This window comes from Hippocampus guttulatus, chromosome 6, assembly GCF_054856545.1.
Source record: "Hippocampus guttulatus isolate MCC_2025c chromosome 6, RoL_Hgut_1.0, whole genome shotgun sequence".
NCBI classification, from domain to species: Eukaryota; Metazoa; Chordata; class Actinopteri; order Syngnathiformes; family Syngnathidae; genus Hippocampus; species Hippocampus guttulatus.
In genome coordinates this window covers 21,213,131-21,237,047 of record NC_141266.1, presented here as the reverse complement: position 1 = coordinate 21,237,047, position 23,917 = coordinate 21,213,131, and the positions used below count along the sequence as shown (strand labels likewise).

At 45.6% G+C, this 23,917-nt stretch overlaps 2 protein-coding genes across 3 annotated transcripts; one reads left to right on the top strand and one right to left on the bottom strand.

Moving 5' to 3' along the window:
• Window positions 1–152: 152 nt before the first annotated feature.
• LOC147204130 (uncharacterized) lies at window positions 153–2,290 on the top strand. The gene is made up of 2 exons (XM_086113076.1): window positions 153–406; window positions 1,467–2,290. The coding sequence occupies exons 1-2, from the start codon at window positions 330–332 to the stop codon at window positions 1,870–1,872; spliced, it is 483 nt and encodes a 160-aa protein (XP_085969202.1). The 5' UTR covers window positions 153–329; the 3' UTR covers window positions 1,873–2,290.
• mtmr11 (myotubularin related protein 11) lies at window positions 2,277–23,408 on the bottom strand. Of its 2 annotated transcripts, none has more exons than XM_086113071.1 (17): window positions 22,990–23,408; window positions 16,859–16,928; window positions 13,008–13,144; window positions 12,839–12,908; window positions 12,297–12,436; window positions 12,130–12,214; window positions 10,785–10,932; window positions 10,554–10,641; window positions 10,021–10,109; window positions 9,428–9,555; window positions 8,802–8,880; window positions 7,880–7,950; window positions 7,240–7,412; window positions 6,237–6,407; window positions 5,838–6,056; window positions 4,924–5,232; window positions 2,277–3,609 (listed from the first exon to the last, which is right to left on the bottom strand). In XM_086113071.1, the coding sequence occupies exons 1-17, from the start codon at window positions 23,044–23,046 to the stop codon at window positions 3,265–3,267; spliced, it is 2,379 nt and encodes a 792-aa protein (XP_085969197.1). In that variant the 5' UTR covers window positions 23,047–23,408; the 3' UTR covers window positions 2,277–3,264. The 2 variants fall into 2 exon arrangements, with proteins under 2 accessions (XP_085969197.1, XP_085969198.1); XM_086113072.1 differs by lacking the exon at window positions 22,990–23,408 and adding an exon at window positions 18,712–18,778.
• Window positions 23,409–23,917: the final 509 nt, after the last annotated feature.

The window sequence follows — 23,917 nt, the reverse complement described above, 5'->3', positions numbered from 1 at the left end:
GTATGCTCCGGAAAAAGAAGATTCCCCCCAAAAATCAAGGTCAGTTCATGTCAGGCGCCTTGCAATGCGCGCGCACCTCAAGCGCCCTCCCATTTATGTGCACGTCTCACTTGGTCCTTCCTCCTCCGCCCCCTGGTGGCCAAACACGCACTTTAAACCACGCCACTTGAATTCAAGTCGCAAGCGCTGCCTGTCTGTCTGTCTGACTTCACGGCCGGCCAACTCCGCAGCCCGGCAGAAGAAGCCTGAAGACGAAGATGATGATGGCGATGGGGCGACTGTGCGCATGTGCGGCAGGGGCAGCATGAGCGCTGGTGGATGCGTCCACCATGGACCTTCTGTGGCGGATCCTCGCCGCGCTCAGCTTTGATTGCTTCAAGTCGTCGTCGTCGTCTTCGTCCAGCAGGTGATGATTGTGGTTTAATTTTCAAAAGTGAATTTTGCATGGTTGGCGCGCGGGAGGATCCTTGCGTAACGTCTCGTTGCATCGAGGGCATCTCACCGTTTAGTTGCCATTGTTGTGATTTTCTTTTTATTTCACCACAATGCAACAAGCTGCTGTGGGAAATTAGTCCTCATGAGACGATTTCATGCATCCTCTTCTACCTTGTCACGTACCTTGGACATTGATATATGAAAAAATGTCTTTATCCTTCAGCCATTTGTTGCACTTTGAAAGATTCGAGCTCTCCCTTGACGTCATAAATGACGCTAATTGAGCTCAGGTTGTGCTCGTTGGTGTCAAAACGGCTCATCATTTTGTTCGTCTTTGGTGGGATAAAAATGGGTTGTTCAAATTGCTTTCATGATTGTTATCGTTCCAGCCAGTGATTGGAAATGGGGTTTTTTCTTCACCTTATTAATGCTGCAACTCAATTAATTTGCTTTCAGCGAATACTCTAAAATTGCTATGGTTTAAATTATTCCTGCAACAAATATAAATTGTCATTTATCTGGTTGTTATTCTGCCAAGTCTCAGAAATGTTTTTTGTTCTTGTTAATTCTCCCAACTCATTGCCTTCACTTTATTATTCTGACAAGTAAATGAAAACGATTTTATTATTGTTCAGCCACCTCATTTAAAGTGAATTATGAATCCATTTGGGTCACTTTTGTTCATTGCCAAAACTTGTAAATGTGACATCCCAACAAAAGATGAGAAACAGACTGCCACAAGTGCTCAGTCAGCCACAGTAAAATGAGTCAGGGTTTGTAGAGGATACAATTAAATGTTCCTGAAAGGTGTTTGATTACATGTGTTGCGCCACTCTGTGTTCAAAGCTGTTGGCTGTTGCGCATTACCACTAATACGAGCCCATCTAGTATTTCCTACGTGTTGGCATTGAACACCAAAGTTTTGCACTGTGTTGTCTTATGTTGAGTCAGTTTAGTTAAGTTTTACTTCAGAAGAAAGGGACGAGTCAGTCGCTTGCCTGTTGAACTGACGGCTCTTCCCCCTCGGGCAGATCCGCCGGCAAGCAAAGCAGCAGCCAGCCGGGTAGCCTGGACAGCAGCTCGCTGACGGGCTCGCTGTCGCTGGGTCCCGACGCGCCGCATTGCCAGTGCTGCATCACTTACGAGGCCCGCCTCAAGCGGCTATCGTGCGGCCACCTCTACTGCGACGCCTGCTGCCACCACATCGTCAACTTGGCCTTCCGGGACATCGAGGGACTCTCGGACTACCCGTGCCCCATGTGCAAGTCCCTCAACCAGCTCGGGGGCCAGGGAGCCTCATCTTTGTCGTCGTCAGGATGCTTCTGTGGCCCCTACGTCGGGCGGGCGGAGCCCGTCGGCTGGTGGGGGCGACGCCCGGCCAAAGCGCCCCTTCCTGGGACCCGCTTGCAAGAGAGCCTTCTCCAGAATGACTGGTGACTTTTCTAGTCCTTGATCTCACTTGGATCCACTGAAAGCGGAAAGGCCGGGTCCCTTTTGGGAGTGTTTGAAGTACCCGAAGAGTCACACAAATTGTGTATATTTTGTGTTACATTTCCATGTTCGTGAACAACGAGTTGAAACATTTTACAGATGGACCCGATGCCGTTTACAAAACGTCACAAAGTTCACCTGTAAAAGGTTCAAGTTTTTTTTTCGAGACTTGTATATGTCGGAGCATTTTTAAGTTTTCATTTTAAGTTTGCACACGTTTGCGTCCCGTTGTGACCAAAAACAAACGCTGATTGTACAGTAAGTGCCGTGCTACTTTTTAACTGTTCCAGATCATATTTATTTTCTTTAAGAAAAACAAAATCAAAAACAAATGAATAAAGTTTGTGAGCTGTGTGTTGCACAAGTCTAAGTGCTGCTTTTTATTTTTGAAAAGGAGGACCAAAAAAAAAAAAAACAGGCCGACAAATACAAAATGTACATCCGGTCAACTCGTACCAAAAAGCAGTGGATTGAAAAGGACGTTCCTAATTATACAAATCATATTCACAAGTCACCATTGGTCAAACGTCGTCATACGACAGAGGTGACAAGCATTCTGCCAACTTGGGAGCCCGATGGAATGGATTTACGTCTTACGACGGCGGCAAACAACGAATACTGCTCGCTTTGATTTTCATGATTATTATTCTGGAAATGAATTGAAATCAATTTCTCACTACTCGGCGACCACTTCCCAACAAATCTGTACAAAAAAAGTGAGTTTTCCCTTTTTGAACACATTGGTCCAGCTACGTGCGCGCTTCTTCCCTTTTGTGCTTTCAACGTACATTACGGGTCAACTTTCAATACAACAGTGGCTAGGAAACGTTAAAAAGTTAAAGCATTTCGAAAAAAAAAAAAATACATTTGGTTCAAGATCAGAATTAGGGGGAGAGTGCCGTTCTTGTTTGTAAGTCCAAAAAGCAGTAAGCGAGCAGCTGGCATGTGGGTGGGCTGCTGCTGCCGCCGAACACCAAAATAACTCCCATGCCCCAAATTCCACAGTGGGTGCGGCTCACCTCCTCTTCAGATAAAACCTCAAAAGCACCGGACACTTCATTAGGCACACCTAGCCTACCGAACGTTTTTTTTGAAACGTGATTGCAATTTTGTACATTTGATTTGGAAAAGTTTTGCAACCCCGGCGGCAAGTACCTTTTCGTGTGCTATCTTGGCACATTTTTCCATTTGCAGCCTAAAAATAGACGGCTCCTCTCTTGCAGAAAATGTGTCAGGAGGGTCTCCAAGTGCATTGTGGGTCATCCTTTTCTTCTCTGATACTTTGAAGGTGCCCTTAAAAAAAAAAAAAAAAACAAAGTGGCCGGGCAGGCCACATGATTAACTTGGGTTGCTTTTGGCCACTTTGGAGTTGGCGCGACCCGTACGGGTGTCCGAAGCGTGCCCGAACAGAAAGCTGTGTTTGTTTGCGTTTTCTCTGCGAGCGGGGCTGGACGCTTGAGCGGGGGCGGCCGAGGGCGCTTTGGGGGCGGAAGCGGCGGCTCCGTGAGACTTGGGGAAGAGGAAGGTGCCGTTGTTGGCATTGTGGTTGGCGTCGTGGGCCGGCCGCGGCTCGGCGGCAGACGCGGGGCTCGCCTGGGCTAGCCGCGCCTGGAGGCGTCGCACCTCCCTGGCCAGGAGCTCCAGCGGGTGACGGTGGTTGGCGCTGAGCGGGTGCGAGAAGGCCTGCCGGATGACCAAGTGGGCACGTTATCGCCAAGGTTCACATCAGGATGTCAAACACTCATGCTTTGTTTCTCCTATCGCAGCTCACTGAAGCTGCTTTATTTCTTATCATTTCAGAAACAAATCAAAATGGGATTTTGTTTTTCATTCATTCTCTGGCGACCACTTGCAATACTAAATATTTCACCATTTTGCCGTCGCTTTTTATTGTTTCTGTTAACAAACTGAACAACTCAAAACCGGCGACGAGACCCGACCTTTGTCTGCGACACGTCTGTCGGCTTAAAAAAATATATATATATATATCGTGCTACATTACTGTAGTCTGACATTGGCTACGCACTGGAATCCGAGACAGTTTAGGCGCTGCTGTTTTGGTTCGCAACGGAGTTCAAATGGGGCAAGCAGACTACAAACTGGTTTGTATAAATAGAGAGGGAACTATTTGAGATTGATGGTGACTAATTGGGGCACGGTGTCTAGTAGAGGGATGGCGACTCGTTGAGAAAATAACTGCTTTGTCGTCCAAGATATTTGCTTAAAAAAAAAAAAACACCAAAAATGTATGCGTAAACTCTAGAAGGTTCCATCATAAGCAGCATTGGCGCACATTTCTTTCTATTCTCCATCCGTCAGCCCCCTCAAAAAGAAAGGCGCCCACTTGCGGCTTACGTTGCCATGGAGACGGCGTAGGAGAAACGGTCCGAAAACATCACAGAGGCGGGGGGGGGACACGGGCCAAAAATGGATTGCTGATGGACAGCTGAAAAGAACAGCGATGCGCCGGATGCTTCTGTGATTCAATTCCGCAAGCCGCGCCGGTGACGTGCACAGCTGCGGTAAATTTCCCTCGAGGGCCCAACATTTTCATACGTCAGATACGAGAACAGACCGAGCATTTGGACCACTTTAAGTCAAACAAGGTTTTAAAACAATTCGACAGAAAACGGATGGACGGAAACCGGAATACATTTCCGACTTGTGTAAGCACCTCGGAGGACGTGTTTGAAAATAGTATGGATGTTGGACTCTCGTTTTTGCTCTTCTATGCGCTTCATTTGTCATTTTGTGTGATTTCTTTCATTTGGATTTCAACCGGAGAGTCTGAACGTTTGCTTTCGCTGACAAAGTAGTGGGCAACTTTCAACCAGTGCGTCACACGACTGCTTCACTGACTATAACCTGCGCCATCTTGTTTCTTAAGTTCGTTCTTCCCCAAAAGTAGAAAATCAATTTGGATCCAAACCAAAACGCGTCACCTCTTGGTGCTGAATTTGGTTCGGTGACCGTCAAAATTTCCACCTGGCCTCATACCTGAGCATGCAGCGCCCCCCGGTGGTAACACTCCCTCCACAGGCCCATGCAGGGCCCCATGAGGAGGGGCAGCAAGGGCTCGTAGGGGTCCGGCTTGGGCTTGGAGGGGGTCTCGCTGAGGGAGCAGGCCTTCAGCAGTCTCTCCAGCCCGGGGACGTTCTCGGAGGACGGCGCCCTGCGGTGGCTCTTGCGGTAGACGCCCGAAATGCTGACGCCCGCGCCGCCCCCGCGCCACGGGAGCAGGTTGGTGGGACATGAGAAGACGCCCCGGGAGAGGAGGAACACGGAGCCGGGGGTGCCGTCGCTCGGCTGTGGGGGGAAGAGAGAAGAGGACAGGAAAACATTAACAGGGGGGCTTCACTTTGGATGTGGAAGAGAAAATAAAACGATGCTGATTGCAGTCACAACCAAATATTCCTTTTTTTTTTTTAATTGCAGACTTCAAAGTAAAGTGAATTGAACTTTCTTTGCATCAAATTCCTACACAACATCCCCTAATAAGGAGAATACAGTTTGGAGATTTTGGGTAGTTTTTTTTAAAAATGAAAAACCCAATGTGCACTTAGAATTTTTTTTTTCTGTATTTTACGTTACAGTGTTATGAAAAATGGATTTACAACCATTGTACGCATAACACACCATAATAACGTGCCATCCTATTAAAAGGCCAATGTAGTCGTCGTGAAAAGCAATGAATGCCACGATGTAAAGAGCTGATAGGAAAAATATATATATATTTCTGTTTCCTGAGTCCTCTTTGATTTTCAGGATGAGAAAAATTCATGAGTTGTGGCGCCAAGACATGATGAATCATTGTGAGTGGACTTTTTTTTTTTGGACGATCAACATTTTCCCACGGGTGATCTGACATCTTACTACACGGCCACCAGGTGGCAGTGTTACACAAGATTTACCCGGTGGGCGTCCAGGTGGGTGTTGAGGTTTCCGTTGATCAGGGAAGGTGGCTGGGGTGTCTGAGGGACAGGTTGCGTGAAGGCAGCCTGTCGCCGCTCGCTGTACTGCAGCGACCAGTCCCACACCGGCGGCAGTGGAGGGTCAGGCGGCTCCGGCCCGCTATCAGTGTGCAGCGGGTCTCGCCAGCCGTTGACGGGCGTGTAGCACTGGCCCAGATTCTGGTGGCAAAAAAGGAATACTCACACTCACGCACTTTATATCACCCTCACTCTCTCTTGAAATCTATTTTACGTCACGCTGACATCAGTGGAGGTTGAAAAAGTCACGGTTGTATTTTGACAAAGTAAGAAGTACAGATCTTGACCTGCCAGAATAACAGGAGGGGTATTTGTGAGTACCTGTGTGCGTCTGCATCTCTCCCGTTGGGAATTGGCCAGGAAGCTGGAGAAGAGCGGCAGGTGGGTGCTGTCGTGCAGCGCCAGCAGGAAGTCGTCCGTCAGCTGGAAGCGAGACGGGTACTGCGACCACAGCTGCCACACGCAGTCCAGGAAGAGCAGGAAGACTGGAGCCTGAAGACACCACACCACACGCACGCGTGAACGTCTACGTGGGAGCTGTGGCCCGCAGCAGCTCCTGTGCCACTCCGTTCATTGGCTTCCTTTGGTATCATTCTTCTTCAGGTAGTCAATAAGCAGCTGAAAAAGGCATCGGGACTGTCCCTGTACTTTCCCACATACTAGGGTATTTCTGGAAATAAGTACATTGGTACCTTGATTTATAACTTTTTTTTCCCATCCGCCCATCCATTTTCTACCGCTTATTCGGGGTTGGGTGGCGGGGACAGTAGCTTTAGCAGGGAAGCCTAGACTTCCCTCTCCCCAGCCACTTCTTCCAACTCTTCCCGAGGAATTGCGAGGCGTTTCCAGGCCTGCTGGGTGACATAGTCTCTTCAGTTTCTCCTAGGTCGTCCCCGGGGCCTCCTGCCGGTGGGACATGCCCAGAACACCTCACAGGGGAGGCATCTTAATCTGATGCCCGAGCCACCTCATCTGGCTCCTCTCAACGTGGAGGAGAAGCGGCTCGACCGACTCTGAGCCCCTCCTGGATTCTCAGCTTATCTCTAAGAGAGAGCCCGGACACCCTGCGGAGAAAACTCATTTCAGCCGCTGGTATCCGGGATCTCGTTCTTTCGGTCATGACCCATAGCTCGTGACCAAAGGTTATTTTTTTTTGTTTTGTCAATAAGTAGGCTCCAGCACGCCCCGCAACCCTTGTGAGGATAAGCGGTTTCAGAAAATGGATGGATGGATGACAATAGATCATTTGTCCATTAATTGATTATTTCAAGCAAAAAAAAAAACAAAAAAAGTGGGGGGCAAGGATGAGGCAACATGCTTTCACCTCCTCTTTGTCGTTGTCCCGGTGATAGTTGGCGCGGCTGTAGAAGCGGTGGCCCGCCGTCACCCACTCCTTCTGCACCAGACTCTGGAAGCCAAGGCGTGTGCGACAGTGGGGGTCGCACATGACCTGGACCAGACTGGACACCACACAGCTCATGTCTCGGTCCTCCGCCTCTGGAGAGAAAAAAATAACAATTATGAAATTACAGTGATCGGGTATTCGGTAACCAAACAAAACAGTTGCATGGTTTGGTGGATTTGCAAATGCCGAATCTTGCATAACTGGGGGTCCACGGTGATGCGAAATGCCATCGATGGGCTAATGGTAACGAGCACCAACGTCATGGTAGCAACTGCCACTTGAACACACGCGGATCAGAAACGCGTACAAACAGAGCAGACAAAAAGACGCACATTGGCATACATTCGCCTTTGCTCTTTGCGAACCCGAACGGGAGTTTAGTTGGGCTGCTTCTCTGCCTCTTCTTCTTGTTCTGAATCACGTCTTCTGCGAGAGCTCAGTGCTGCCTGCCATTTTGCGGCACTACACCGAAGGCGCACGAGGCTGCACACGTAGGCGTCGCGGAGGGTCCATGTCGGCATTATTGAGCTTTGAACAATGAATGGCTCACGTGACTCACCTTGCAGCGCCACAGTCATGTGACCGCCGCGCAGAAGGCACGCCACTTCCGAAGCTTTTTTTAGGCACCACCTACACATGGGAGACAATGCACGTGCATGATTGGCCTTCATCGTATCACAGTGATTTTAATGTAGCTAATAAATCAGGCATAGGCAACTTTAATACTGGAGGGGGTCACAATTTTTCATCAGTGCTATGTGAGGGGCAAAATCTCTGAATATTATTCATTTTTGATCAAACTTTTTTCAGTGCCTAAAAATGACCATTCATGGATGGCATAAAACTGTCCCGAACAAAAAAACAACATTAAGTGCAAGAATTTATTTTGTAATTTTTTTATAATGGGGGGCGGGGCAGGTTTGAATGAAGGGGCCAGAGTGTGGTCACGGGCCCATCACTGATCTATAGGGTGGATTTTTCACCTATAGCCTGGGGGTCTGTAAAGTATGGACCTGGGGGCGGGGGGGGGGTGTCCTTTGTTTTTTCTTTTTGTTTCTTTTATTAATAGGGCGGGCGGCCCGGTAGTCCAGTGGTTAGCACGTCGGCTTCACAGTGCAGAGGTACCGGGTTCAATTCCAGCTCCGGCCTCCCTGTGTGGAGTTTGCATGTTCTCCCCGGGCCTGCGTGGGTTTTCTCCGGGTGCTCCGGTTTCCTCCCACATTCCAAAATCATGCATGGCAGGCTGATTGGACGCTCTAAATTGTCCCTAGGTGTGAGTGTGGGCGTGAATGGTTGTTCGTCTCTGTGTGCCCTGCGATTGGCTGGCAACTGATTCAGGGTGTCCCCCGCCTACTGCCCGAAGACAGCTGGGATAGGCTCCAGCACCCCCCGCGACCCTAGTGAGGATCAAGCGGTTCGGAAAATGGATGGATGGATGGATGGATATTAATAGGGCTGATGATGCTGATGATGGCAGTTACCTGGTGTAGTCCAACCAGTGTGTTCCTTCCAGCGTGGACAGCCACTTTTCATCCGGCACAGTCACAGACGTGGAGATGTCTGCAACAGGAAAAATGCCACACAAGACCATTCGTGACTTTCTTCATCATACACACAAAGATTATCTGGTTGTCCCCATTTTGCCCCTCTGTGACCGAGGACAAGAAATGCCAGACTACGTTATGTCTTCAAATAGTGGCAAATTAAAATAGATTAGGATGCCTCTTGGGCGCCTCCCCGGTGAGGCATGTCCCACGGTCAGGAGGCCCCGGGGCCGACACAGGATACGCTGGAGAAACTGTCTCACGACTGGCCTGGGAATGCCTTGAGATTCCTCGGGGAAGAGCTGGACGAAGTGGCTGGGGAGAGGGATGTTCTGGGCTTCCCTGCTAAAGCTGTTGCCCCCGCGACCCGACCCCGGGAATAGCAATTTTTTTTAAAAAATGGATGGATGGATGGATGGACTCTTTGCCCTGTTAATCAAACAGCACCCGAGGCTCTTCTTTATTCACTTGGACTTGAGCGTCAGCGTTTCAGAAGCTCACTCGTCTCCTCACTGGAAAAACTGCCAAGTCAAGGTACGGCTGTTTACGTATGGCGTTCCCACCTCCAAGACAGAGCGCTCGTAGGCGGCCGTGCGCCAGCTGGATGTCGGCGGGCGAGGGAAGCTCCTCGCCCAGTTCCACCACCACGCACGCCGACGAATGGCAGCCGAACAGGATGAGCTCCAGGTTCCTAAGCAACACACACATACGAAAAAAAAAAAATGAACACACCACGATTAAAAATGAGCAAATGCAGCAACTGCGATCTGAATCCTTCAATCATTCCCATTTCGCCAATCACTCCCATATAGTTGACTCAAGGGCTCAACTCAACTGTATTTATAGAGCACTTTCAAACAGCCATCGCTGCATCCAAAGTGCTCTGCATGGAGCAATGAACATATACAACAAACAGTAAAGCAAATTGGTAACAAAGCACCCAACGGTAAAACCAAGAACAAATCTAAGTCATGCTGAGTCAAATGCCAGAGAATACAAGGGCTGACAAAATGAATCGAAAAGTGCCTAGCATAGCAAACGGTTAAGTAATTGGCAGTGCTGACTGATTCCCGAACGACTCTATCCGGTACGATACGGTGGCGAGGTGAGTGATAGCGAACATCTTCTAAGACGGCTGGCGAGACAGACACGGCACCTGATGTCATCCTTCTCGTGGTAGATGTTGTTCTGGAAGCTGGCCATGCGCAGGAGGTCGCTGCCGTGTGGATGTCGCCAGCACCAACGCTGGAACAACAACAAAATCAAAGGCGAGTGGATATCCGTTCAGAGCGCTCCAAGTCTGACGGCGCTGTTCACAAGCACAAAAACAACTCATTCTCTTGTGCCTCTCAACTAGACATATTCAAATTCTAGCTTTGGAGTCCTTCATTGAGAGTGTTGTCCTTTTGTATTTGATTGCTTGTCCCACTCAATAAATGCCTGAAAGCGCATCCAAGACTGTGGTTCTCCTTGCTGACATTCAGGGCATTACGGTACCTTCATTGCACAATTTTTTTATTTTCACTTTTATGAGCAGCAGCTTATTTGAAGCTCACTCGTATCTTAGATTTGGAAATGCAACACCACAAAAAAAAAACAACTAATGGATAGCTCATAAGTGAAGAACCTTGAAATTTGGGCCACTCGCAAATCTAGGTAGCAATAAAATTAAAATAAAAAAAGACTCACAGGGATGCGTCCGTCATTGAAGTGGGCGAAGCTTTTCTTCAGTTCGGTGTCAAGAACCTTCTGAGGAACAACGATGAATCTTGGAAGACTAAAAAAAGTCCAGAAATGTTCTCCTTATTATATGCAGAAGTGTAATACCACAAAATATTTCAAGCAATCAAAAAAAGGGAGACAAAAAAAAAATGGCACAAAAGTTCAAGGTGGGGCGAATTCTTTCGAAAGCCGTCGTACCTGGTGGACATCTCGAAGCGGTCATTGACCGAGCTGACTCTCCAGCCGGTGGCGCCGCAGCGCTCCACCTCTCGCTCCCAGTCGGCGGCCGACTCGTGCCAGTTCATGTGGGCGTCCCGCCGCCGGTTGCTTAGGAACTGCTTCATTTCTGCGCCGAGAAAACATTGATCAGTCACATACACGGACGGAAAATGGAGAATACCTTGTACAGTGAACTCCCGCTTGTTTCAAGGGAAACGTTACACGTGCACCTGCAATAGGTGAAAAACTACCATCCAGAGAAGCCAAATCAAAACATTGTTTTGAAGTGCCTAAGAGACACTTGAGTATTATTACACAACTATTTTATCTCACTTTGAGAACCAAAAAGAAGATTCTTTCGCTTGCAAAATGTTGAAACATTTTGTTAAATTCTTGAATTTATGAAAAGACATTTTTAAACATATTTCTTTGTGCTTGCTCACTTATTCTCCCTGTCAAGAAAAGGGAGACTATCGTTTAACAACATCACTTTGAGGAAAACAAAGACTCTTTTGTCCAGTTCTCCAAATAAGAGGCAAGTGTGCTAGCTTCAAGCTGTTGTCACTCCCAGTTGACATTTACTGTAAAACCAAAGAAAATTTGATAAACTGAATAATGTACAACCCACCAAAACATAACCATATAACCAAAGTCTGCTAGCTTAATGCTAACATCTTCTTCAAAACAACAGACAGGCTGTCAGATGTTCGCAGCGAGATTATGCTAATTCTAAACCATCACACATTGGCTACTTTAACACACAGACACGGAGCAGCAACACATATAAACCAAGCATCCAACAATGCAGAATATTCTCTCTGCGACATGTGAAAATTAACTATTATAGAAACTTGGTTGGGAGCCGTATCTGCCTCTTCTCTTTGCCCTTGATTACGCGACACGTATTTGCATAGACCTCAGTGCTGCCAGGCATGGTGTGGTGCTGTACGGTACTACACCGTAGGCAGACCCCCTCCAAATTAATTTGATTAAAAATATATATAGATATTGCTGACAGGAATGTTTTGTGTGTGTGTGTGTGTGTGTTTTTTTTTTTAAGAAACCATCACATTCGAGTCAATTTAATCGATCAGAGGCATAAATTGGAACTGACGACGCATCGCAGGCTCGCGCTGATGTGTTAGCTTGGGGAGCTTTGACCACTATTTTGAAATGTCCACCTCCACACATAAAACGAGGTTGTCGCAGTCTTGACCCACTTGAACTGCGGGTAGCCATGTCACTTATTTCAGGTTGCTGTGAAAGTTGGGTGTGCCTCATGTTGCTCGTGACAATCAAGCATGAATAGACAAAGGGACCATACCTACGCTTCCAAGGGCGGCGTTCTGGAAGGACAACACAGAGCCCGGCTTGAGAGGCTGGTAGGTTTTGGCGATGGTGTGCGTTATCTGAAAAGGATACCCAGCCTTGAAAAGAAAGCAAGCAAGCACGCACGCACGCGGTCCAAGTGGGTGTGAAAGAGACGCACACCTCGATGACTTGGGCGTCGGGGGTGAGGCGGTCAAACAGGAAGCAGATGACTCGCAGGTCGCGGCAGTAAAGCACCAGCTCCTCCGGCGTGAACTTGAGCGATGAGTTTGGGGTCACCAGTTTGGTCCGGTTGGGGCCCACTGCAAACACAACAAGGTGGGGAGGAGGAATATTCATGAGAAAGACAAAACAAGACAGTTCGAACGCAAAAAGTGAAAAGCGCTGAACAACCGGTGCTCCCCTAAAAGTACATGGAATTGACCGCAAGAGTTCAACACATAAATATGACAGCCCCCCCCCCCCACCCCCAAAAATGCAAATAGGTGAGTTTTCCCACAATCTGCAGGGCATTGGGTCAGGAAAAAAAATTAGGTGAGGTGGCAGGGTCAACTGGAATTCTAATAGATTATACTGGAGTAAAATTACATGAGAGACAAACATAGGGTATCTGCAGACTTTTTCAGACCCTGCATTAAAAGTAGTCATTTATTCAATATTATGTCAGTACAGTATGTGACAATATTTGAAGAAGCTTGACTTACCAACTACGACCTTCTCAATTGATGCCAAAGCTACGTCATGATCCCCCAAAAGAACCGGGTCGGCATTGTCCTGCAACAAAAGATTTAGATGGGGTTTTTTTTTTTTAAAGTCCCTCCCACATACAATATATTGACTGGTATTTTCGTGCAGTATAGGACAAGTGCTGACATCAGGTTTGGGAGCATCCTGGGGCACGAAAGCGACTCGGAAGTGCGTGCAGAAGAGCGTTCCTGACAGCCAGCCTCTGCCTTCCCTCGCCGTAAGCTTCTTCCTCACCATGACAGCCCTCTGCAGCACGCACTCGCCTGCAAATGGCACATAAGGGTCAAAGGTTATTTTGTAGGATTCACATCATTAAAAGGGAGGGAAAAAAATTTGCACCGCCATCAGTTTACAACATCGACACAAAATTATGATATAAGAGGACACATAAAAAAAAAAAAAAGAATTCTCAAGAACACGTGTCCAAAATCGCACAGGAAGTCGGCCATTTTGGCGTGAAGCATTGCAATGTGGGTGGAGCATGTTGTTGAAAGTTGAGGATCCTTTGGTGTATCCTCGTTAGGTTAAAGTCTCCAACGATGGTATCATCAATGAACATTTTATTCGGTGCGACATCTTTTATCAGAGGAATGACAAAAGCATCTCAAGGAACCTGTGCCTGAAGTCAGATAGGAAGTTGACCATTTTGCTTGCAGGAGCCCATCTGGGGAATTTGATCGACTCCCCCTTTGGAGTTTGTTCGTGACATGACAACTCCATAAAAAAGTTTTGAATCGTTTCAGAGGCAACATTTGTCACTTCAATGTGTTTCCTTGACAACGACAAAGGACTTTTGGGACCCTCTTCGCAGCATCGCAGGGCATTTCAGGAAGCACAAAAAGAGCAAATTGTAGAGGACGAGTCACCCCCTCCCCCAAAAATGAATAGATTAAAAAAAAAAAAAGTTAATTAGAAACGCGATTATTCAGTAACTGAAAATTAAATCAAATTAATTTGCAAGTGCCAAATCCTAAATCGGCAGGGGAATGCCATAGCCTTACGATATGAGCAAAAATAACTGCTAAGCAGTTTTTTTTACCTAAAGTAGCGGTCATGGACTGAAAAAAGTGGCAGACTATTTGGAAGACTTTCCGGGTGCGATGATCCATACATGGCTGCTAACAGCTTTAATGTGCACAACAGATGTCCGGCTTAGCATTTTAGCTTTCTGTGAACATGAAGGAAATGCATACCTCAAACGAGACCAAACTAATTCAATGCTTCGTATCACCCCCCCCCCCCGCACCCCCCGAAAATAAAATCAGGAAGATTGTCATTCTTCTCATTCTTCACTGAGGAATAAAGGGACGTGTTGGAAAAATATCCCCGAATACATTAGTCCCAATTAAGTTGAGTGATTGAGCGCCTCTGGTTATGATGCATAACAGGAAGGGCGGGGGAGGGGGGGGGGGGAATAAAAAACAGAAAAACAAAAGCAAAATATTAGGTGTGTGACGCCCAACTCCTGCCGATTGGGCAGCTGATAAATAATGTGATTGTTACTTCTGCAGCTATTTATGAATAGGACGCAGAATTCCGCAAGAGCGCTGCCAAGAACCGGAGGAAGAGCAAATGTGGAGTTGCATGGCAACAACGTTCGGAGAAAAACGTTTGGCAAAAAAAGGAGAGGTGGAGGGAGAATCAAATTCTTCTCCAGAAAACGTGTATGGAACAAGAATTCCCTTGTCAAGAAACGCAACAGAAGCCAGCCCGACCGGCCAAGTCTAATGGACCTCACTCAATGAAGACATGAGGGAATTCCAAAGGCCAAACAGGAAAACAGTCATTTCTACCACTCACGGAACTCTTGTTTATGCTGCGGGAGGAAAAGGAGGAAGCGGAAAAGATGTCTTTTATGCCGGGTCATATATCTACTGTGCAAACAAACACATTGTGGGACTGGGTGGGAAATGTAGACCTAAAAAGACACAACACTAAACGTCCAAAATATTTCCATATTCGACGTGTACCTTCGCACAGTTGTTGCTGTGAAGATAATTAGATGGCAATGTCAACGTAACACCGACAACTGCTTTCAACACACAGGGGCACACGCAGTGAGTCTTGGGTGTTGAACTTTGCGCTCTGGTACCACTGAGTCAGCTCACACTTGACACCCACAGTACAAGGGGAAAAAAAAATAAGACTACATGTCAACACGTCAACAAATTAACCTTTGTTAACGTGTTGACGGCGGACACAATGGCGGACGAGGAACCAGAGTGCGGCCCCTGGAGAGACTCGACAAGTGCAAAGTGCAGGCGGCGAGAGCAGTGTGGACTCTTGAGTCATCGCAAAAAGGGAAGGTCTTTACGAGCCACATGTCCTTTCATCACTTTACATTCAACCGGGTCGTTTATCGTAGGGGATACGTTCCAGAAGCACCCACCATTGATGAAATTGTTGCAAATTATTCCTCGGCGCGCATTTATTTGTTACTCCCAGTTGAAGTTGACTCTAAAACTGGCCCATACGACATAAGAAAATTCTATATTGTATTTTTGAAAATGTTCAATCAAACCATGTCAGAGTCTGCTAGCTTAACGCTAAACATAACACAACGCTCAGCAAATGAGCATGGATGCTATGGTCATTATAAACTTTGAAATAAGCAAAAAAAAAAAACATAATCGTGCCGCAAATGATGAACTGTGATGAAGTCAAAGAACGCCGTGCGAATGACGCTCTTCCGAGAGAGGTTTAGCCGGACAACAAGCCAAATAAGCAGATTTCGAGCGGCTCAGGTAGCTGTTGAAAACGCGTTTTCTCGAAAAGCCAAACTGAAACAATCACACTGGCCATTTTAAGAGCCCTTTTGGTTTCTTTTGATCTTGTGGTTGCGAGGTGAGCGCCGTCTCAAGGACCAGTCTGAGAAAACACGGCCCGGCCGCATTCTCTGGGCTGTCTTTTGTTGATTTTCATCCGCATATTTCCTTGTTTTTGTCCCGCATCTCCTATTGAGCAGACGCTTCCCGCTGTGGGCGACCTGCTGGGATGAGCAGGAAACACCAGAAGGAGAAAATGCAGCCGTTACTGTATTTGAGTCGATTTTCCAGCTCTCCCTTCATTTCTTGACATCCTTTTACTTCTACTTCTTGATACAAGTATTGTTCAATAGGTTATATAGTCCGTAAGGTAAGCTTGATCGGGGGGAGTTGACAACAAAAAAAAAAACCTAAAAGATAAAACGCAACTAACAGAAAAATCATTGTGCAGATCTTAAGCGTCAACACTATGTCGCAAAATAGTCAGTGCCAACAAACACAAACAACATGGATGATACAACCAACATTAATATGTAATACACATTAATTAGGCTTGACAGGATCAGTAATTTGGAGCCGATCACATGGAGTTTAAAATAAATAAACAAATGAAAAAATAAATAAAAAGAACCGATTCAGAACATGGAGCAATCCATTCAATATTTTTAAAACAACTTGTTTAGTGTACAGTTGACCTCCACTATTCGCAGTGGAATTGGAACCAGATCGACCCAACCGACAAAAATCTGCGCACAATTGACACCCATTGGAAAGCATTAAGACATAAAATAATCTGTGTGAAAAGAGGCTCAATGCTGCAGTTCAAGTCTGGTTTTTTTGCGGAATATTTGTGTGACCGAAAGTTTAGGCTGTCCTGCAAGGCTGGCTCGGTTTCAGTCAGTGAGTGTCCCACCGTTATCCCGTTGCTGGCAGCTACTGTTTCAATAACTACTGGGAGAGTGACACAAATTCTGGCATTGACACAGCAAAAAACGGGCATTCTATCAGTGTGCTGGAACGAAAGAAGATAAGCGTGTTGTAATGAGATAAGATAAGGTTGGACAAGGCATTCTCTTGAAGGTCGAGCCAATGTGTGAAAATGAAGAGGGGCCGTACGCAACATCAAAAACAACACCGGCTGCTGCCTTGAAACACACAAAGTGAACTGGCGCTGAGCGCGTCTATTTCGAAACAAAAACGGTTTCCAATTACCTGGAAGACAACGTAGTTCAAAGACATCTCGACCCCGCGCCGTCATCCCACCGTGATTCAGCATCCTCTCCTGTGGAGACAAAAACAATTGATTACAATCTTGGGAGGAGGTGCAAATATGAATCAATTTGTTGACAATAAATCAATTCATCTCTTTGAGCCGTAGTTTAACTTAAAATTGTACAAATCCTCAAATTTCACTTTCTCGACTGTAAATATTTGCTGATTTCTGTCGTCCAGCATGAGCGCAAAATTATCTTTTGCGTTCCATCAAAATATATTTTATTTTAGAAAAATAACGGACAACTTTTTTGCACCTTTTCTGATATGTTACAGATGAAAACCAGTAACTGAATCAGTTCACCAATCAATCATAATTTGAATCTGTAGAACAGTATGTTTAATATTCCCACTCATGTAATGTTGATTAACTGATGTGTAATCACTAAACGACACCAAAATAAGCTATATTGATAATAATAATAACAATTCATCGGTTGACTAATAGATTCCAAAATTATTTGATGGCGGCAAATCCAGACGTGTCCACCCAATTACGCGTCGATCGTGGAAAATTGTATCCCAACAAGCAACCTGCAATTATTATTATTATTATTTCTTGCTCCTATTTGTTCGATCACTTTCTGCAATACGGTTAGCCGGAAAAAACGGAAAATTAAATTAGCCCAATTGCTAAAGCTCCTGATATATTGTCTCGCTTTGCTTCTCGGTAAAACCTAAAAAGGTACAAAGCTATAACCGCAGCCCCCCCCCCCCCTCCCCGCTGGAACATATGGAGCAAGTTAAGTTTACTAGAAACCCCCAGTGGGACGCGCTTTCACATTTACGAGCAAGAACGCCCTACTTACGGCCGGCAAGGCTCGGAACGCCGACGGTTTGATTATTCAGGTGGTCAGACGAAAAATCCGGCGGAGAAAGTTTAGCTTGTAGACGTTTAGGTTTGAGAGCTTCTGAAAGCAGCCCATCAGCACTTGTGGGCCCGCAGTGAAAAGTTGAAAATACAAATCCGATCCGTTTTAGCCGCCGCCTTTATCGTGGAAAAAAAAAGCCACAGCAAACAAGAGGCCATTCAGCGGCTAATGCTACACTTAACGACTTACGCTAAATGAGAAGCCGAGCATCGCGTTTGTAGCACTCGTTAAAGCGCAAGTTTACAACGAGAGACTTTGCGGGAGTGAAAATAGTTGATTTAAGACTACTTCGCCAAAACCTCCAAAATGGCTACACTTGACAGAAACAGGGGAAACCAACAAAAACAAAACATGTATTTGTGTTGATTAGTAAGCGGTATTTTTTTCCGTCCTCGTTCACAGAGAGTGATGAGATGACCAGAAATCCATTTAAGCCTCGCAAAACGGCCGGCATTTATCAGCATGTGCCTTTCATGCAAAACCCAGCAAAGTTCACACAGTCAATACGGCATCCTGCAATCTGATAATTAGATGACATCACCGCAGGTGACAACTGCTTTCAACACGACTCTCTATGACGAAGGGAGCGTCCAATGTTCACACCCTGGCTTTCTGCTACTCCCATTCATTTTTTAAATCATTTTATTTTTTACAATTTTGCTTAACCCTGTCACGCACCATGTAATCTGATAACATGATAAACTGTCCACTGTCCCTGAAAGGGTGAAACTTGTTAACTTGCCTTGTGAGATAAAGCAAAGGCGTCTTTGTGACAAAAGTTGCCGTGGACATCAAAGCTCTTTTGATTTCAAGGCAGGAAAGTCTCATTTTCTTTGAGCATGCCAGACAAAGTATTGTTCATTCTTTGCCTCCCTATCTGGCTTTGGAAATTCCTCGACTTGTCGTTAATGTGGCACCTACTCAAGCTCGGAGGCCACAACGTCAGAGGCCATTCAGATGTCAGCTATTTCTTTCTTCTTTCCAAAGGCTTGGCAGTTCAACAAGCAGTTTTGGTAGAGGTCGTCGTCGCAAGATGGCAAAGTTCCATTCCTGCGATGTCAGACAAACATATTGAATGTGCTATTGTCTACAGTCTAACTATGCTAACGTCAAAATAAAGTCAAAATTGCTGACGTTGCATTCTGGAGGGCCCCTTTTTTTGCGTCCGAGGTGCCTCCCATCGTGTTCTCCGCCAACTTATTACTGTACTTTCCATTGCTCGTGGCTTCCCTCTCGCTAAACCAGAACTCTGCATCATGTGTTGTTGCTCTTTGTGGAACATTTTCCTGGATTTCTTAATTTTGGAGCACTGATGTGTCCACTGTACATACAAAAATATTCCAACTTTAAAGTAAAGTGACAACAAAGGTGTCTCGTAAACTGGACACACAGAAAAGGAATGTTGACGACAACTTTTGCCAAAACGGAATGAATGAGAAAATGGCCAAGTATCGAAAAGCAGCCTTTGAAATGAAGAAAAAGGAAAGTGTTGTCTGTGGGTGTGGCCTGTGCTGAAACCACGCCCCCACTCAACCATGTTTGAGCCACCAAAATATACACTCATGGAAAAATGAATCAACCAACCTAGTTTCTTGTTCCTTTTGAATGCATCGTACAACTGTTTGGACGACTACGACAACAACAACAACAAGCTCAAACTATTTAAGAGCTGAGAATGTGCTTTTTGGGGTTGGAGGGGGGAAACCAAAATAATTTACAATAAGTTCGATGGCATTATCCTGCCAAAATAGTACTTTTAATGTTGAAACCACATTATTGGAGCGGGGAAACAAAACTTGCTCTTTAAGCTCCTAACAGTCAACTGTTTTCTTCTCACTTCATCGCTTCAACCGCAATCCTGTGACAAGTGACTGTTTTTTTCCACCACGACTACTCCCACTTGGACTCGGCGCCGCTTGCGTCCACTTAAGTGCGCGTTAGCAGCCGCTTGCCGCCGGCGCTGACCCCGAAAAAAAACAACCCGACAACAAAATCTCACAGCCCAAACACATTCCCTCACGTGAATGACAAAATTCAGACGGCTGCGCTAGCTAGCTGAGGAACAATGAAGGAAGTGGGTCTGACATTTTTTATTTTTAGCCTGATGCCATTTTTAGACCGCCTCTGGTGAATAGGCATAAAAAACAAACAAGGATGGAATATTTATCACACATAGGACAATGTAACAATCAGAAATGTAAGACTCGTGAGCCAAATTTTCACAGTACACTGCCCAGATTCATGACACTCAGCACCAAAACCTAACCAGATCTATTCCTTTTCATTTGATAAAAACTGCAGTGTTCTTTCACGCTCCTCTAAAATCCAGTTGGACCCCAAAACAAATGGCCACCAAGCTAAAGTACTTGGTTGTGCTTTGGAGTAAATGTCTTTAGCGGTGACTAATTGGCTCTTGAAGACCCTCAGTCTTTTTTTTTTTTACGCTCCCAACAAAACATCGGCTCATTCAATGCTGCCAGCTGCTTTATTATCGATCCGCCCTCTGACAATCAATACCAAAAGAGGGACCGCAAACCGGCTCTCATTGTTGCACTAAAACAGTGCCGAGCTTGACGCGAGGGGGTCCGTGGAAGGTCCCGCAGGGGCGGGTGTGGATGACGGTCTTATCAGGGAACACTTTGATGATGATGACAATGATCCTCTGGTGACTGGGAGGTTCAAAGCATATGCAAATGAACGCTGCAGTTAAGGCCTCCATTTTGGGACATTTATAGCCGCAGTTGCGCCTCGAAAAAGGAAACAAGAAATTGCCGGAAAATTTGGAAGTCAACCAGAAATCCACGGGACAATCAACATGCGCCCCAGTTTGTTTTCTCCCCCTCATCCAGTGCTTTTTCTTTGTTTTATTTTTATTTTTTTGTCATTTGCTTCAATACGATGGATACAAATGGCTTCTAATTTGATACACCATTTTAAAATAAATTGTTAAAACACATTTTTGCTCTTTGGCTTTTGACTCGGCATGAGACGCGGTTTTGTTAGTGTCGTGCTTTTTACTGTTGTGTTTTTTTTTTATAATGTCATGAATTCATCGCCTTAACTGTGTTTGTTGTTCTTGCTCCACGGACAGCGTTTTGTATGCAGCGGTGGTAGTTTTGTATGTTGGAGTCTAGATCAGCACAGCTTTTGAGTAGAAAACAAAGAGTAGGGTGTTGATCTGGGATTGTGTCAAGTATGAGAAAGAGCAATGTGAACATGTTGGACATCAGACAAGATTAGACACCTGACACACCAAGAGACAACATACTCCATATGCATGTTCAACTTGAGCTATGTGGTGCGGCTGTGTCTCTCCCGCCATGTTTCTTAGTCGTAGATTTGAAAAGTTGGCTGCTTCTCTTGATTCCGAAGTATCTTGGGTTTTAAATTTAATTCTCTAAATATAGAGGACAATTTTTCCACCAGACAGGTTTCTTCATCAAAAAAACAAAGCTGCAATCTCGCGGGGAACACTGCTTTTCCATTTGCATGATCATACACGAGGAAAAACTTAAATTCAAGAATAATATTTGCGGCTTGCTCAAGAAAAAGACAATGCATCTCGGGCTCAGCACAACTAGATTAAATATGCACACAGACCGCAAAGCCATCTTGGACAAATTTGGCTTTCATACAAGCTTAGTGTGTACATGTGTGTGCGTACGTGCCACCGCCGACCAAGTCACATGACCACCTCTCCGCCAGATTAACATAAAAGGAATACTCGAGAGTGGCCCGGGAGGACGGACAGCATCTGTTGGCACATCTCATTTTCAGAGGTAATCGAATGCCACCAAAAATTCCTCAACTGCTGTCTCCATGGCGACGGCGGACAGATGTGCCCGCCCCTCCTCCGTCAAGCGCACACATGCACAAAAGCGACGCCTAAGGCTTGCGTCCACAAGCATCTGCAAGCGTTTCCCCTGCGGCTGCTGAAAATAACCAGAGAGGAAGACGAAAAGAAGGAACTTGGATGGCTTTTCTTCTTTTGGCTCTGACTCATCCTGCTGCTTCGGCTCTCAAATGAACACAAATACAGAAATGAAACGTGCAGATTTAAGCTACAAAAGGCTCGCAAAGGCAACTCAGGCACTTCCCAATAGCTGATTCATAATAACAAAAATGTACTTTTTTCTTAGTTGCGGTGGGTCAGGACTGTTCGCGCGCGCGCACACACACACACAAAATAGCTTAATCTTTGGAAGATGACGCCAAGTCATGGCTGCCTGTTACCTGCGTGTTTAGCTGCACATTCACTCATTACTATTATTTTCTGTTTACTGCTTCGTATTTCATTCATTGGCGGACTCTGATCACTTAAACTTACAAACCAAAGTTAGACAAAAAAGCTGGACTCTGATTGGCTGCAGTTGCACACATTTATACTGCGTTTTTTGTTTGTTTGTTTTTTGGTATGTCCAAATGGGGCTCGGATTGGTGGTTGGGCACCACTGATTTAGAAAAGTCAAATTCGTTTTTATCGGCCTTCATCACAAAAAGTCTTAAAGGGCTTCACTTGACGACAGTTGACAAATTTTAACCATGATCTTAAGCACCAGGAGGGCAAAGAAAAACTCAAAAAACACCAGCTGGTGAAAAATGAGAAACCTTGAGAAGGGCCCACAGATGGGTGAACCCTCTTCCGAGATGACCAGGCTGCAATGGATGTCGAGTGTGCAACATTTTCCACATATGATGTTAAACAGTGTTAGAATAATGTAATTTGGAGACCTTGTTAAACTTAGCATCGTCCAAATGTTCAAAATTCCATCCAGCCTCTCAACAGTTAATCTTCTCTGATTTTGGTCATCTTCCTTGAAAGCAGACTGACTTTCTCTGTGTTCAGTCAAAATAAGACATTTGCAAACATCTGCTCCGACTCTGGAAAACAATTACACATGTTTACTCTTCTGTTTTTTCATCAGCAAGTGAATCTTAATCAAATTACGTTCGTGCATTTTCCGCTCTGTCAATTAATCCAATTCACTGACCAACAAAACCACCGACATATTGATTATTGAAATGAGTTGCAGGTTTACTCCACTTACGAGCACGAATTGAACCAAAGTAAAAATAGTTTAAGGTCCATTTAAGCAGGTACAATGATGTCGATGCGAGACGAATTTGAAGCCGTGTTTTTTTTCACCACTACTTTTGAATGATCGTTCATTTGATGAGCTTATTAGCGTGTGTGCTTACCTTGATGTCCGGCCCCATTTGTCGGACTTTAAACGTGCTTTTAGATCCAGTCAACATGGTTCCATAACACTCACAAAACACCCCCCAAATTAATTTAAAATGAAATTAAACAGCAGGGGGGGAAGCGTTGAAAAAAGTGCCGCTACTGCCGTCCTCGCTCCATGTTAAATAGTGAGACAAAAAGCGAAGAAAACGAAGAAATCGTGTCTGCAAAATGACGAAAGTGCGGCGGTCATCCTCCGGCGTTGTTCTGGACACCGGCAATGGATGCCTCGCACCTCCGCGCCCGCCGTGCTTCTCATCGCCGTGGACGCTCAAAACGCCACATAAAAAAAAAGCAAGGGCAAGGCGCTCCCGCTGTCGGTTCTACTCCATCCGCACACGAATACAGCGCACTGACTCGCTGCTCGCCTGGCAGGCTGTTGACGCCTTCTTGGAGAAGCAGTCCAAGGAGAAACGAGAGACGTCCAGCTACTTAAAGGAACACTACACCCGGAAGTGGTGGCAAAACGAGCGAAAATGGTTCTATTCACCAGCAAATTAATTTAATTGTGTAAATGCTGGAGATGGATTCCCGCAACACGAGAAAAATACGTTTAGTTTTGTAATAAAGTGATACACGTCACAACAAGACATGATTTCACATGATCAATTTTACATTCAAAGTCACAATGACGCCCAGAAAAATGTGCAGCACAGTATTTACGATTTTTTACGAGATGTGTTTGTGGAAAATTTCATTCTTTTATTCACTCATTATTTGCTGATAAACTCACATAAAGGCTGTTTTCGTTCTCGGGCCAAAGCCAGATCTCCTCCACCAGAGGGACTTTGGCGCCCTCTCTTGGCACGTTGATGACAAGCACCTATTATGAACTTGATTGCTTTTTTGCGGTTGCTTTTCTCATAGAAATAAAAGTGCTTTGCT